This window comes from Diadema antillarum, unplaced genomic scaffold (assembly GCF_040938485.1).
Source record: "Diadema antillarum isolate AM-2024a unplaced genomic scaffold, OU_Dant_1.0 seq00000293_RagTag, whole genome shotgun sequence".
In the NCBI taxonomy this organism is placed as follows: Eukaryota; Metazoa; Echinodermata; class Echinoidea; order Diadematoida; family Diadematidae; genus Diadema; species Diadema antillarum.
Window position 1 is genome coordinate 1,099,257 of NW_027271319.1, and position 17,188 is coordinate 1,116,444.

General features: G+C 40.1%; 1 protein-coding gene across 1 annotated transcript in view; it reads left to right on the plus strand.

Moving 5' to 3' along the window:
• LOC139730160 (corticotropin-releasing factor receptor 1-like) overlaps window positions 1-17,188 on the plus strand; it is a 42,699-nt gene that overhangs the window by 17,853 nt on the left and 7,658 nt on the right. Inside the window, 6 exon segments of the mRNA XM_071641057.1 lie at window positions 595-665; window positions 1,651-1,775; window positions 3,132-3,242; window positions 8,373-8,432; window positions 10,014-10,026; window positions 10,428-10,584. Coding sequence (XP_071497158.1) covers window positions 595-665; window positions 1,651-1,775; window positions 3,132-3,242; window positions 8,373-8,432; window positions 10,014-10,026; window positions 10,428-10,584 — 537 coding nt within the window.

Here is a 17,188-nt window from a genome sequence, read left to right on the forward strand (position 1 = left end):
TGTATAATATAGGCTCCTAATATAATATAGTGTGATAATAATTACCAATTTCCTTCTCTCACACACTATTTTTATACCATGCACTTTATATCGCACGCTCTCTCTCTCTCTCTCTCTCTCTCTCTCTCTCTCTCTATTTCAATTCAATGCAGTTCAAATGAAATTTTATTTTCAATAGCACATTTTTGTTGATACAAGTTCAAGGGGAAAAAGAACATTGTATGATTATTTATACGACATTTATACATGTGAAACTAATGTTCGAAATAATTGTGTTATTGGAAAACAGAGGCGCACGTTTTCTCTCTCTTTCACCATGCCCCCACACAAGCACACACACACAGACACAAACGCGCACACACACAGACAAAGACACACACAGAAACACACACGCATACACACACACACACACACCAAAATTAGCGGTAAACACTCCTCACCCCATTTCTCTACCCATCTATCTCTCACTCTATTACACTTACGTTTTCTCTGTGTAATGTCCTGTGTGCCTAGAGTCTCTCACACCCTCCTCTCTCTTCCTATATATCTTTTCTTCTTACTATATATCTTGATTTTCTTTCATCTCTCTTCCAGCTTTTCATGTAACTCGATTTTGTCTCGAGAACGGTGAATGGGCGGCGTTTACTCACTACAACGATTGCTGGGTCCACCCAGACGGACCGGTGAGTTGATTACTTTCGACTTTGGTGTGCCCAAGGGTTATGATGGTAAACAGTGCGTATTTTGACTTCGCCCGTTAACTGTCGACAATTTTTGATTGGAACAGGGAAGTCGATTTTCCCAGGGTGTGCGTGCCTTAAAACAAAGAAAGGTTGGTGCGTGTGTGTGTTCGTGCGTGCGTGCGTGTGTGTGTGTGAGTGTGTGTGTGTGTGTGTTTGTGTGTGTGTGTGTGTGTGTGTTTTGTGTGTGTGTGTGTGTGTGTGTGTGTGTGTGTGTGTGTGTGTGTGTGTGTGTGTGTGTGTGTGTGTGTGTGTAGTGAGCGGATGTGCTTTCCAGTACACGGTTCTGCAGTAGCACCAAACGTTGATTGCAATGGGTTTCTGAAAGATGATGATTTATGTTGGTCATTTGTCATAAGACATTTACATTTCTGAGCATAAACTACATCTACATCAACGAAGCCATTTTTTTTTTTTAAGTGATTTGGTTTATGAATGAGCTACATCCAATTCTTCCTGCAAATTAAGACTGCGTATAGTTATCTTTATGATGATATATTATGCCAAAACAAGAATTACATTTTCATTTTCTTTTCTTAAATTGAGGTCATGATACATATCAAGATATTTTTTTTTTGACGATACAATTACATGGATTATCTTATTTTTTCTTTGATTTTTAAGCAGCTTTAATTTCGAATATGTCAATTTCAATGGTCCGTTTTTTTGCATTAAAACTCTCTATGTATACTACAATAAAGTAATAAAAATTATGTTGTAAATTGTAACCAACCTAGCTGCACGGATATATTCCATAAACACAATTAAGTTCCTACGATTGATAAAACACCAACAAACACATAAATTCTAAAAACCAGTGAATGCTCTCACGTATATAGACAATAGGATGAACATACATCGTATAATAATTATTCGTATAAGGACTCGTTTGCCTTTTTTTTCACAACAGAACGTGGCGCCTTCCGTGCCGGCTCCCCCAGCGTTCCACCTGGCCCTCCGCTATGTCTACCTGGTGGGGTTGACTCTCTCCCTCGTGTTCCTCTCCATCACGCTGTTCATCTTCTGCTACTTCAAGTAAGTCATGCTCCTCATGACTCCGTGCCAAAGTTTGCGGAAAGGAGTCACGTGTGCTTTATGGAAACAATGGGCGTGGTTCTCTTGGGAATGATAACTTGTGTGGACTAGATGATGATGATGATGATGGTGATGGTGACGATGAAGATGGTGATGCTGCTTTTGCCGCTGCTGCTGCTGCTGCTGATGGTGATGATGACGGTGATGATGATAGTGATGACAATGGTGATGATGGCAATGATGGTGATGATGATGATAATGGTAATGATGGTGATGATGGTGATGATGATGATGAAGATGGTGGTGCTGCTTTTGCTGCTGCTGCTGATGATGATGGTGATGAGGAAGATGGTGATGATGATGGTGACGATGATGGTGATGATGAAGATGGTGCCGTGATGATGATGGTGATGATGATGAAGATGGTGATGCTGCTTTTGTTGCTGCTGCTGATGATGATGAGGAAGATGGTGATAATGGTGATGATGATGATAATGATGAAGATGGTGCCGTGATGATGATGGTGATGATGATGAAGATGGTAATGATGATGATGAGGATGAGGATGATGGTGGTGGTGGTGGTGATGATGATGATGGCGATGATGATGATGATGATGATAGGGGTGAAGATGATGATTCACAGCATACCTATGGCGCCTTTGTTGTTAAAAACAAAAAGAGACAATAAAATCATTCAAGGACGCAGACCCCTAGAAGAGAGTCAGTAATTAAACGTCTATAGTGACAAAATGTGAGTCTTGAGTGAACCTTTGAAGTGCTCCAGTTTGCCAAGATTGGAGGGAATTCCGTAGGCGAGGATCAATGGAGAAAAATGCCTGTATACAAGGTGAAAATATACTAGATGAATAATGTGGTAGGAAAAGAAAATATATCTGAGGCTTTAAATCCCGTTGAATTGAAATTAATATCATTCTGAAAATATTGTATATGATTATAATTAGGACTACATACTATAGATTTTTGTTCCCACTGCTCTTTAACTTAATGGAGTTTATACTGCTGAGCAGTTCGCCCAACACCACTACATCGGTCTAAAATCAAAATGATGCATTTCACGGTGTTCATTATGTCTTGTTTGTTGTTGATATCATTATAGTCTCTCTCTTTTTTTTTTTTTTTGCTTGTTGAAGGCATTTTTTGGAATCTTATTGTTGTTGATGAAATTTATGTCATCATATGATAATAATAGTATTCATGATAATTATGTAGAATGTATAATATACATTCTACATAATTATCATGAATATTTTTATTATCATAATCATCATCATAGATATTTACGTTACAATAGAATTCTTCATTCTCCATTCTCCTTTGACCCTTGACCCTCGAGGGCTCTGCAGTGCACTCGGATCGCCATCCACAAGCACCTCGTAGTGTCGTTCATCCTGCGCTACGTCTGTATGATCATTCACCTCCAGCCGCTCCTCACCACAGATTACTCGTCCAGCGAATTATCACTCTACAAGATCGTGAGTAGCAACGTGCCTTTAAATGTTTCATTGTGCCTTCTGACACGGCTGGGGAGTGCACGTCAAGAGATAGTTACACAGTACACGAATTATTCTGCCTATGAATCACGTACACAGCCCACGAGTTATACAGCTCATGAGCGATACAGGCCGCGAGCTAGATAAGTAGACTCAGGGGTAGACCTACTTGATGTGCCTTCGGACATGGCTGGGGTGGGGTGGGGGTGCACGTCACGAGATAGACTTCTACGAATTATACAGTGCACGAATTCTGCCTACGAATAACACAGCCCACGAGTTATACAGCGCATGAGCCATATACAAGCCGTGGACTAGACACTAGATAAGTAGACTTACTAGATGTGCCTTCTGACACAACTGGGTTGGGAGGATGCACGTCACGGGATAGACACCCACGAGTTATACAGCACACGAGTCATACTGCCCACGAAACATACAGCCCACGAGTTATAACAGCTCATGAGTCATACAGGCCACGTGTACGAGTTAGACACTTAGATGAATAGGGCCTAAGTAACAACGAGCTCGAAACTACGTATATTTAGCCCACGAGCTCGACAGGATGAACATCACCATCTGTGTACCAATAATAATTTAGAATGGAGTCAAAAGGGGCCTGAGTTTTCGATCCTAGCAGAATCTTCGTCAACGGCAAAATGACAAACAGGCAGGGAGAGCATATAAGGACTTCACACAACAAGAACAGTCGGGGACGGGCTTGGGACACAGAACAAAGAAGACAAAAGGGGAGGGTGGGAGGTCATGGGCAAGGAGCCCAACAGATAAAGGGAGGGGGTTAGAGCAGGAGGGTGGACAGACAAAAGGCAGAGGAGGGACAGTGATGATCCCGAGGACAAAGGGGGGGAACCTTTGAAGGATGAGGATGAATAGGGAGGCAACATCAAACAAGATAAGGAACAACAGAGGGATGAAGAAAGGAAAAGAGTGAAATAGCAACAGCATGGGGGAGGGGACCTGAGCAAGCAGCGAGCCTGTCCCTGACTGTTCTTGTTGTGTGAAGTCCTTTACGTGATCGCTTTCCCTGCCTGTGTGTCATTTTGCCTTTGACGAAGATTCTGCTAGGATCGGAAGCTCAGGCCCCTTTTGACTCCATTTTACTCCATTGGCTCGCCTTTATTGGATAAGCAGTTTTCAGCAACTTTTTTTTCTCTTTTGTACAATTACATACATCTTATTGTATTTTCGAACCCGTCAACCCTTTTCCTAACTACATAATAGTCCATTCTACAACGCCATCAACGACGAAATATTGGTATAGGGAAAAGTCTCATTGACTGTACTGTGTGGAAAGCAGGACGAAACAGCCGAGGCAGTGGACTAAGTTACGTGTAGTGTCGAGGTCTTTGGCCTTTGCCTGGTGTTTAGCTCGTGGGCGTGTATTAGTGCCTAGCCAGTCGGCCTGTTTTACTTGGCGTCTAGCTTGTGAGATGTATGACTCGTGGGCTATATGAATCGTGGGTGTCTGATTCGTGGGCGTAGGACTCATGGGATGACCCCCTATGGAACGGGTTTACATAATCATTATATTTTGCAAGGAAACAAGTGGCTATAAAGACTATAACTTGAACAGACAAAAAATGCCTTCTTTTTGTGTTTGTTTCAAGTCTTTCATTGAAAAATGCAAAAATTTAAAGGCGTGTTAGATGGCTTCCGGTCGGACGGATTTAATTAGTGTCACTTGTGGTGCGGTTTATCTTCCCTGAGCCTACGTGAGAGAGCGTTCCCCCTTCCCTGAGTAGAGAACTATTCATCGCATGTCCTGTGTGTGCAGTACTCTGATAGCAAAAAGAAGGAAGAAAAACAAAATGCAGTTACGGAGGTGGCTAAGAATAAAAATGAACAGAAGGATGATGAGCTATATAGAAGGCAATCATGTATTAAAGAATGATGTATGTCGTATACCGTACTTGCCAATCATTCAAAGTATGATAAGTCCATTGACCTTACACTTAGTATGCGCACCTGGGGGGGCATTTCATGAAGCTCTCTCACCGACAAAATTGTCGGACAAATTTGCTCTCAGCCAATCAGATGCAAAGATTTCAGTAGCTTGTAACAGTTTGTTAGAAAAATAGCCGACCAAAATGCTTCATGAAATGCTCCCCAGATTAATCTCACATATCGTATGCGATTTACATACACAAATCACCAGTAAAACACACACACACACACACAGAGAAAGAGAGAGAGAGAGAGAAAGAGAGCGAGCGATGACTTTCATGTTTGTGGCGCAGTTTTCGTTTTTGCCATTCAAATGAGTAGGATGTATTATGTATGTGTTTTCTTTGGGGTTTTTTTTCCACCTACCTTTTTTCTTTCGTTGCTTGCTTTGTCTCCGTCTTCGTACACTTTTTTTGCTTTCATCGTGTCATTCCATTTGCGACATGCTATGAGATTTCGCTGTCCCCGCCTGCGATCTGTCATGTTAGTGACAATAAATCGCCTTCTTTCCCCTTCTCTCCCGCTCCTTGCTGTCGTTCGCTTCTTCTCATGCATGAGGGAGACGGGTAGAAATCCTCTAGGGGTGTTGTCAAAAGGTGTGAAATTGATTGTCATGCCCGGTTGGCCACTCATGGGTACACATTATGCACTCTCTCTCTCTCTCTCTCTCTCTCTCTCTCTCTCACACTGTCTTTGTTCCTTCCTTCCCTCCTTCCTCTCTTTCTTTCTTTCTTTCTTTCTTTCTTTTTTAATTTCTTTCTTTCTTTTATAATTCCTTTCTTTCTTTTTCGTGCATTCTTCTTTTTCTTCTTCCTCAGGATGAATTTGATTTCCTTTTTTGTTAATAACTTGGATGTATGCATATAAATATTCACCGATGTAAACAGTGTGCTAGTGTGATGAAATAAAGTACCATTTTGAAATAAAAGAGTCTTCCTCTTCTTCTTCTTCTTCTTCTTCTTCTTCTTCTTCTTCATCTTCGTCTTCTACCTCTTTCTCTCTTCTTCTTCTTCATCTCTTCTTCTCCTCCCGCTCCTTCTTCTTTTTAGTTTTTTTCTCCATCATCTTCTTTTTTTTAAAATATTTTTCTTCTTCTTCTTGCTCCTCTTCTTCTACTTCTTCTCCTTCGTCGTCGTTGTCGTCGTCGTTGTTGTCGTCTCCTTATTTCTAAATAGTCATATTTTTCAAGAAGCCTTCTTCAACAGTAATGTACTGTACTTCAGAAGGTGGGAATGTAATTTCATTCTCTGCTTTAATGTGAGGTCGCCATCGACGGGGAGAAATCGATCGATCATCTCCCATTTGTATCTGCCCCGATTGTTTGACCATAATCATACCATCACAGGTAGACGAAGAGGGGCACTCATTCTCGAGAAATTGAAAGAGAGCATGAATATGATCGTTTCGAGTTCATTATATAACGATGCTCTACATGTTGGGTTTCTTTTGTTCCTTAACAGAAGTTTTACCCAGCCTGGTATAGCAGACATACGTACAATTAATCATGCAATTAATCATGCAACAAATGCAAATGCAAACAAAAAAAAAAAACAAGAAGAAAAAAAAAGGAAAATTATTCATGATCTAAGATACGAAGCATTGCATAGTTACGACTTTTGTAGTATGTAGGGGTTTTTTTTTTTGGAGGGGGGATGAGGGGTAGCTTGCTTCTAGTGGAAGGCACACAATTTACTATTGTGTGGGTTGGTCTGTGCGTCTGTGTGTGTCTGTGTGTCTGTGAATGTTTCTGTCCCTTTTTTGACCTTGTAATTTCGAATTTATGAAAGCAGCTGGGCAAGATTTTGTTGCGAGACAATTATATTCAATTGCACAATTGATGCATACTGTTTGAAAAAATAAAAACAAAAAACAAAAAACGGGTGTGCACCAGAAAGCAGCGGATCACCTTGTTTTACGGTTACACAGGGTGTGGGCGCATCGGTCATGCCCGGGGGCCCCTCGGAGAGCCACCGATACATTTCGAGGCGTCCCCTGAGCGCGAAACCTTAAAAGCATTGGCGTCGACTTCAAAGCAAAAGCACTGCACGTTATCAGGAAAGGGCAAGATTTGCTGGGGCAGTCACATACTTCCCCGGTAGGGCACAGAATAGATAAGATAACGCCATCGTAGTACAAATACCCCGAGATATCTTTCGTACATCGGCGATTCACATTCTCCAGAGGTATCAAAGGGATTAGAAAATAGCAGTCAATTTGTTTTATTGTGTTACTTTTTTCGTCTTTACGAACTCAGCAGATCCTTTTTTTTTTTAGTTTTTGATTTTCCGCAACACCGGTGGCATTTATCGTTCTTATGGAATTCGAGGATAGGTGCTATCATAACATTTTAATTTTTGTTTTGGTCTTTGTCATCATTGCAATGTTCAATTGCATTAACATTATAAAAAACAAAATATCCCATACCTTTATATCTAGGCAATGAATTAAGTCATAAAGAGTCTTATACAGGTATACTGATACACATGTTATATATTTATGTGGTAGTCTCTATGTGACCTTGTATCACAAAACCAACAAAAAAGGTCGCCAGAATTTCGATTTTTAATTAAAGACAGATGCTGAAAGAGCAGACTTTAAACGTTAAAATGATGTGTAACTTAACTCAAAATAATGACCTCTCCTAGCTAACCTATCTAAATACTGAAAAGAAAGCACACGAGCTGGAACAGTGTGTACTGCGCTAATAAGCTCTGAAGTACAGGTTTCAAACGTTTAAGCTTACCAAGCCATGCTCTGTGCAATGAATGGGACAAAAACCAATATGTCAAACTTCGTAGTAGCAAAAATGAAGGGATTATTCAATAAAAGTGAAATTAAACATGCATGAACACATTCGAACACATTCTACTCATGACTTATGCCAATTTTCAAAGCAGTAGCATCATCCTTTCAAAACTTAATATAGGTGAAAGTGAAGAGTGTGTAAAAAGTATTTAAGACATGAAAAGGGACTCTGAGACACACCTACTGTAATCACACAATTCTACAAAAATAAAGCGTTCCAGAAAAACTTCTAAGATACAATTTCTCGTTCGTTTTATGATCCCTAACTGAAAAATAATATAGAAGAAACAATGGTTATTTCAGAAAATATAGAGAACTCAAGATAGGTTGACTCATCACACCTATTTTGCGTCCTCATCCAAAAATTAGTTCGTGCGACTTTGTATTGGTTGTGTGATGCACGGTCGCATACAGTTTGGTATTGTTTTGATTAAAGGCATTGTTTACCATTTGCAGATGAAACAAAAACCCAGCTTCAGAGCTTCAAAATAGTTCTGAAATGTGAGTTAGTGATAGAAACAACAGTGTAAAATAGTTAATCAGTACAATCAATGTTAAGTATAGTTTTAATAAAATTCTTTCTCGACTAAACCGTCTACAGTTATGGTTTAGTGAGAAAAATAACGATATATCTCCTTATATTTTAGACTTTGTTGCAAAGTTTTTATATGGTAGGATGTTTTGTGATACAACTGACCTGCACATATGCATAAAATGTGATAACTCGAACATTTTTAAAATCACTGCTTCCAATGGTAAACAATACCTTTAAAGTCTATCATCACTGTATACTGTCTTTCTCTTCTCTCTTGGAGACCTCTCTGCATCCTGCATTCTTACTGTCCCTCGGCGAGTAAAGCGTGAGGCTTTTCAAGACTCTCGAATACAAAATGAAGAGTCATCAAATGTTGAATAAACCGCCACCAGTCCCCTCGTGTCACTCCAACGGCTCAAAAGTTCGCTTCTTATTATGAGCCGCTGTAGTAATTTGCAACCACAACACGTTCAAGGGATATTCAATAATATTCTACTTCAGAATCAGAAGTGATAGAGCTTTAAGTCTTTTTTTTTCCAAACTGGGTAGTCCAATATTCTATAAAGTACAGTACGTGTACTTGGCAGGTACTTTTACCAGTGTGATGGAATATGCAAATGGACACCATGCTCCCAGGTCTCAAAGCTGCCCCCCCCCCCCCCAAGCTTCCAATGTTCTCAGGTAAGAGTCTGCAAGAATACATGGAAGGTGAACTTGCGATACTCAGGTGAGCGCGAGACCCCCGGGTCTCTTGTTTATCATACTTTCCAATTGAAATAAGAGTACATTGCTCGTGATACTGGGGTCATCCCACGAGACCGACACCCACGAGTCATACAGCCCACGAATTCGACATGAAAAAAACAAAGGTCCATGGCCCTTACAGCCCACGAGTCATACAGCTCATGATACATTCGGTAAAAACAGCCCACGAGTTCGACATTACAACACGGGACTTTATGACGTGTCGGTATTGTCGGTTTTGTTTGCTTGTGTCGAACTCATGGGCCGTGTGAATCGTGAGTTGAGTGATTCGTAGGTGTCGAACTCGTGATGTGCACCCATTAATACTCCTTTCTTTTCCTCGAGTGCGTTCCCCTTGTTTTGTTTTTTTTTTTTCCGGGCACATGACGATAATTTTCATTGCCGGTTTTGGTTTTTTTTTTTTTTTTTTTTTCGTTTGCATTGTATCAATCATATCATTGTAACCAATGCCGATGCGATGATCGTCGTTTGTTGCTGCTGTTTTGTCGTTAGCATAAGAAACATCGTTATTGTCGTGGACCACAGAACCACGGGATGCACCCCCCCCCCAAAAAAAAAACAACAACAACAACAACAATAACAAACAAACAAACAAACAAACAAACACAAACCAACAAAACAGAAAAAAACAAAAACAGACACGCCGTAGCTATAGGCTACATAACATGGTGGGGGGATCTCAAAAATACACTTAAACCAAGGACTTTGTTAGCCCCATCCCTGATAATCAATAGCATTATTATCTTTAAAATGATTACTGTAATCACCATACTATAATTGGTATCATAATCATGACAGTTATCATTAATATCATTATCATTGTACTAGTAGTTGTAGAAGTAGTAGTAGAAGTAGTAGTCAATTTGTAGTATAGTAATAATAGTAAAAGGTGTAGTATTCATAACAATAGTAGTAGCCTAGCAGTAGTAGAAGAAATAGTACTGTAAGTAGTATAGTTTAGTGTTGAATCTACACCGTTTTCTGTATTATTATTTATGAGGGCAAGTCCTGCTAACGAGCTGTCGTCATCATGATCATCCTCGTTATCTCTAACATCGCCCTCACACAGCCTGGAGTCTGTCGACTTGTTCTGGTCCTCCTCGAGTACTTCAGTATGGCCAACATTTACTGGATGTTCGTGGAGGGGCTCTACCTCACCAGCCGGATAGCCGTGGCCGTCTTCAGTACCGAGTCCAACTTCAAGATCTACATGGCCATTGGCTGGGGTAAGGCGAGCTTTTTACTATCCGATGAATCCCTCTCTCGAAAATTCAGAAATATTAGCAGAACACATTGATCAGTGAATTAATTTTGAGGAAAATCTGACACTCCGTTTAAAAGTTACACATTGTAAAGTCTCAGTGATATGGAGCGCCAAGTGTCGCATGGTCTATTTCGTAACGAAATGGCTATTTCGTCGATGAACAAAATAGACCATGCGACATTTGGCGTCCCATACGGTGCGCCATCTCCAGATGAGGAAATTACAACACTTAGGTTGTTACGTGTGCGCAACGATTAAAGAACAATAAAGATATGACATTATGAAGATGTTTCAACATATTATAATCATGTTCATTTCTAGCACAATGAAAGCACTCGACCTACCTCTGTCAGGGACGTCAGCAAAAAGTGGAGGGAATGTTTATTTTTAAGAACTAATGAATTTTTGTAAATTGTCTTGATATTTTCTTTGTGTTATGTTGTCCATACGTCACGTCACGAAATGTGATAGTTCTTTCTACTAGCAATGGTTGAACCACAACTTTCCGAAAAAACAAATCATAATTTTCCAACGGATTGACCGATTTTCGTCAAACTTCGCTTTTGTGTCCTTACTGATATTGGTGAATTCACTCATTGCAGAGTACATTTTGGTTTCATTCGAATTTAACCCCGCCATTACCGCGATACTGCAACACCAACATGATACTGCTTAACGGCAGAGTCACCCGTGATTTTGACAGAGTTATGACCGCAATTGTCCTGGGTGTGTGTGTGTGTGTGTGTGTGTGTGTGTGTGTGTGTGTTGGGGGGGGGGAGGTGGGTATCATTGTACCTATAAAGGCCCGTTTACACCGAGTACGGTACGGGCAATAGGCCGGGTTTTTGCTACGGTATGCCACAAGGAACCATAATGGTTCTGTAACAATATCACTTCCCCACTAATTGTTTTACAAAATGAATCTTTCCCTGTTGATTTTGTCTTGATTTTGACATAAGAATAACATTTTGGGTGATTTTGTACCAAATTACTGATATTTCTTCTTTTTTTTTTAAATAGAACCAGATATGGTTCCTTTTGGCACACCATAGCAAAAACCCCGTTCCATGACCCGTACCGGATTTGGTGTAAACGCAGCTTAAATGGTGGCAGATTCATAATTGATATGGGCATGGTACTCTGTACGTTTGCCATTTCAGAAGACTAAACGCCCTCGTGCCTCGTTTATTTGTAACCCTAGACAAAATAAGCGGTTAGGATGATTGATGATGTAGTGTTCTGTGCGTGAATAGTGCCATTCGAGTTGCCACAATCAAATTTTCGATCAGCAGTGTTTTCTTCTCTGTGGATAGAGCAAACTACTTCTCACATATTATCACCACGTGTATGAAATCCCTGTTAAGAGGGGGGGGGGGGGTTGAAGAATTGCATAATGTCAAAAGGCCACAGTAACATGACTATTCATAAAACAACAATAATATTTGTTTGCTGCGCGGCTGCTCCCGAGCGAACTCAAATCCATCTAGTGTACCCCTTAGCGCGGGAACACGTTCTAATATCCCTAGACACCACTCCTGTATCAAATATTAAATTGATACACATTTCTCTGTATGTGTGTAACCTGACCTACTTTTCGACGTTAAAGATCAATCTTTTCTTTTAGTGACGACAAGTTTTAGCTGTTTTTTTATAGACAACAGACACAACATCTAAATAAGAAACACATACGAACCAATAATATTAATGTGTGAAATAAAAAGGTCACATCGTTCCAGGCGAAATTTCGCGAAGTGTTATGACACACCATTACTTCCCTCTGATTTCTTAGAATAATACCAGTACAAGTATTGGCTTATAGATCCAAGACTTGCCAAGTACTCAGCAACAAGGAGAAACTTTGAGAAATGAGTAGGGCAAAAAATAAATAGATTGACAAGAAAAATCAGATGGTAAGAATAGGAATAAAGGGATATAGGAATAAATCAATAAATCCACAATGATAACACTTCATAGTAGCGATGGTGAACATATTGGCGTTGATAATGATAGAAGTGAACTGGACATACCTTTTATTTGGAATATTACGAGAAAAAAAAAAACGACAACAGGACACAGATATCGGAGTCGAAGATGTATGCCGGATACCGCGGGAATACACATCAAAATTGACGTTGACAAATCATCTTTTTTATTTCGATACTCACGGATGTTGAAGGGGCAGTCCCGCACATTTTCCCTCGGGAAAAGGAAGCGGGGGAATGGACGTACAGAACAACACGAAAAATGTGCAAAGACATCTAACTTTCAGGCTTCTTTTTCGAATTCTGCTCTACAGCAACCACAAGATATCTCGCGTTTCTGCCTATCTTCTTCCCTTTCTTCCACCCTTCTCCCTCAACTATCTTTTCATTCCTTCTCCTGTTATCTATCCTTTCTCTATATGTATGGGATTCCCCCATCTGTGCACCTAGCTTACGTTCATGGGTGACACACATCTTTGAAGTTCAGGGCGTCCCTCTCACAGCCCTGAAAATCAGATTACTTTCATAAGCTGGTATATTGCAGAGGTAGGTAGTTCAGCCTTTTCTTTTCTATAAAAAAAAAAAAAAACATACATAGAGACTTCTTCTGATGGATTGAGAAATAATACTAAAGATTCTCAGTGAATACATTACTCGGACCCTCAAAACAAAACAAAAATCAACCGGTATACTCAATACAAAAGGGGAGCGTACTCTACAGTGACATGGTGCTAGGTTTTTATGTATTTCTTTCTATAACTCTGAGGTGCATAGAAGATACTGTTTGCTATCGCGATCAGTGATTTATAAACTTAAGTTCGAATTATCACATTTGATCCATAATTATGTGTAGGTCGGTTGTATCACAAAACATCCTACCATATACAAATTTTGCAATTAAGCCTAAAATATAAGGAGATATGCGTATTTTTCTCACATGTACACAGTCTATTCTAGAAACCATTTTATTACAACTATTTTTCGCATTGTGTATATCTAACAATACTTAACATAGGTTGTACTGCTGAACATGTTTACATCGCTTGTTTTTATCCCTAACTGACATGTTAGAACTATTTTGAAGCATTAAAGCTAGGTTTTGCTTCTTCTGCAAATGGTAAGTAATGCCCTGCCTAAGGTATTACAATTTCATTCACTATGTCGGGAAACAATAATTCTTCGACCATGCAAAATGTCGCGACTTTTGCAGAAGGATTTACGACTTTTTCTACAAAAAGCCACCATGCATACAGAATCTTACACCATGCTATATTTGTCTCATCCCATCAAGAAAAAACAAACAAACAAACAAACAAGCAAACAACTAGTTTTTGTTTACTCTCATTCACCCCTTCTCCTTCTTTCCGAAGACAAGAAGAGCACAGAATATATAACAAATATTGCCCAAAGGGGTAAAAAAAAAGTGAGCTTAATATAGAGCCGTTGCATTCTTTTTGGGAGCCTAGTTTGGATTTAAGTTGGTTGTCGAGTTTTGAGTTGATGCTTTCCGTAAAAAACAAAAAAAAAAAAAACAGGCAGCATTACAAGCAATACAACGCAATAAAATCTTCATGTTTTTGGTTTTTTTTTATTATAACTCATTTTCTGCTTTTTAAGAGACTACGAGCAATCACCTAACAATGCTCACATAGACTGATCTATGAAAAGAGAGTAAATCTATTGTGTCTGAAGAAAGCAAAAAGGAGAAGAAAAACAGAAGAAGGAAAACTGAGGGAAATTGCACTTACAAATCCAACGGGATAAATTTCCCAAGTCGCGTCGTAGTCACGTACAACCAGCGAAATTGACATTTGAAAGTGTCGTGTAAAGGTTGAGAGGAATCCTTGTCTAGTGCTGACCGTTGTGCTTTGAGAGTTTTCCCTGAATCGTCGATTGGGTTTCACGGCATTTATTATGAGAGATATCTTTGCATTAACTAGAACTAAAACATACCACCGACAAAATGTTTAGATTAACTTTGTTGTTTGATTAACCTAAGGAGATGTGCAGTACTTTAAAGGGATCATTCAGTATTGGTTGAGACCTAATTTCAGGTTTCTAACATTTTTGGGGTGAGATAATGAGAAACCTCTTATATGAAATATGAAAGAGAATGTAATTCGATGAGGAATTCAACGCTTATTTGATGAAAAATGTTTTTGAAATGGCTAAGATATCCAAAAAAGAGCGATTCTAATAAAGTGTGGGACCCACAGTTTATTGCGATCGCTTTATCTTACTTTGTTTTTGGATGTTTCAGTCATGCCAAACCCGACTTTCATCAAACAAACTTTGGATTCCTCTTGAAATGGTATGCTCTGTACAATATCATAAGTGTTTTCTTGGTATCTCGCAAAAAGTGAAAAGCCCAATTCTCATCTCCACCAATACTGTACCATCCCTTAAATATCCATCACGTCCGTGCTATGTTGTGGATGTGATTCCTATAGTGGTTTAAGATGATATGGTATGTTTGGCAATGGTCATTCAAAAAGACCACAGTGGTCCATTTTAACCCAAGCAAATTATTACAGCTTCGCAAAGGTAATAGTTACATGCAACATCATTATACTCCTGTTCAAACTTGTATAAGGAAATAAACACAGTGAGTGGTAGTCAGTCGTAATTATGGAGGCGCTTCTCGAGAGGTAACTTTTATAGGGTCAACCACGTTACCATACACCTGTAAATTCCTCTAGAGGATGCCCACAAAAGCAAAACAGTTTTGATAGTCACTGACGCTGCACGCATCGTATGAATACGAAAACAAAACGGAATCATTCATTAAGATAAGATGCCACACTTTTTCCTCAACCCGTCGGTTGCTTCCTCTTTGGGGATAAAAAAGTGGCCCAAGTGGATTTAGGAAGATGGCGTCAACCGCCAGATTATCGAGCATAATATTATTAAGAACGGATTCCTATCAGAGTGCATCTTTAAGTGATGCAGTAGCTACACCACTACGCTCCAACCCCCACCCCACATTCTCTCACCCCAGCTATTTTCCCGGTCGAATCTTGCTTGTATATAAACAGTAAACTGTTGATTGACCACGGTACGGAAGTGAGTTGATCCTTCGTGGACAGTCAGAAAAAGTCTGCTTTCTTGCTTCTTTTCCTTCTTCCTTCTTTCCTTCCTTCTTTCTTTCTTACCTTCTTCCATTCCTTGTCAGTACGACACTTTCTCTCTCATTGTTCTGCTTATGACCAATATGTGGGGGGTTTCCATGTTTTTTTAAACGTCTTCCATGTAGATGGTTGGGTTATTAATTTCTCTTCATCTCGTCGACAAACTCTTGCGATGAGACAGAAATTATGATTGTCTCCGCCCAATCTTGAATTACGAGAAACATGAAGACAGCTGGGCATGTGAAGCTGACTTTAAAACAACATCTAAAGGATCAATTAAGTGTACTAAACTAGCCGTGTGGGGAGAGACGTTGGGGAGAACTGAATTCATCAACATCGCCCATAGATGATTGTCAAAAAGATGGGTGCTCTAAAGTACTATCTCCGCCAGGCCTCCCCTCTCCCTCCTTCCCCTGTCTCCCTGCCTTCTCCACGTCCCCTTCCACCCCCTCCCCTCCACCCCCTCTCTGCATTTAGGCAGCCATGCAACAAGTTGCATTTCCTGTGTCCCACATCACAGTTTCTGGTGTCCCCGATAATTCCATTTTTTCCCCTCACATCCTCCCAAATTCTTCTGAGGCCAGTAATGTTAATATTATTAATATTTTTTTGTCCGCTCTCATGCTTCTGCTGCAAAAACAAAACACATGACCTCTCTTTCGCATTTACATCTCCTACTTGTATATCGGGTTTTACCAATGAAACGGAGACCAATTCAGATACTTCAACGTCCATTACTTTTAACATCCTAAAACACCTAAATACACCTCGCTCTCTATATACCTGTCTCTTTTTCTTCTCCCCTCTCTCGCGTTATCTCATCCCTCTCTCTCTCTCTCTCTCTATCTCTTTCTCTGTCCCTCCCTCTTTGTCTCTTGTAATATTATTAGACAAATATCAATAATACTAGCGCTCCTGTTACCACGGCGTCTTCTCGTCGACCCCATTCCACGGTACATTAGCAGATGGCTTCCCCATATCGTAAGGTGTATCCTCTTTCTCCTCATATAACCTCGATTCCTCCCAAACCGTCTTCCTCCTCCTCTTCTATATACCTCCTCCTCCTTATTCTCTTCCTCCTGCTGTTGTTGCTATCATCATTACTTTATTTCATCATCTGCCTCTTCCACCTCCTTGTCCTCGTCCGCCCTCCTCCTCCTCCTCCTCCTCCTCCTCCTCCTCTTCTTTGGTCTGGTAATAATAGCAGACGGTTTCCCCCCTATCGCAAATCTTGTATTCCAGGACTCAAATGTGTCTGCATCTGGCAGGTGACTCTCCCGTTTATTGCTCAAATGGAAAGTGCTCTGAGCCAAAAAAGTGCAGATGCATTATTCAGGAGTGGAGGGCCCTGCATCTCGAATGGACTCCGTTGCCATTGATTCTTTTTCCCCGTATCTTCTCTTTCCTTTTCGTGACATCAGAGAAGGGGATCGACCCTATACCCAACTATAGAGAC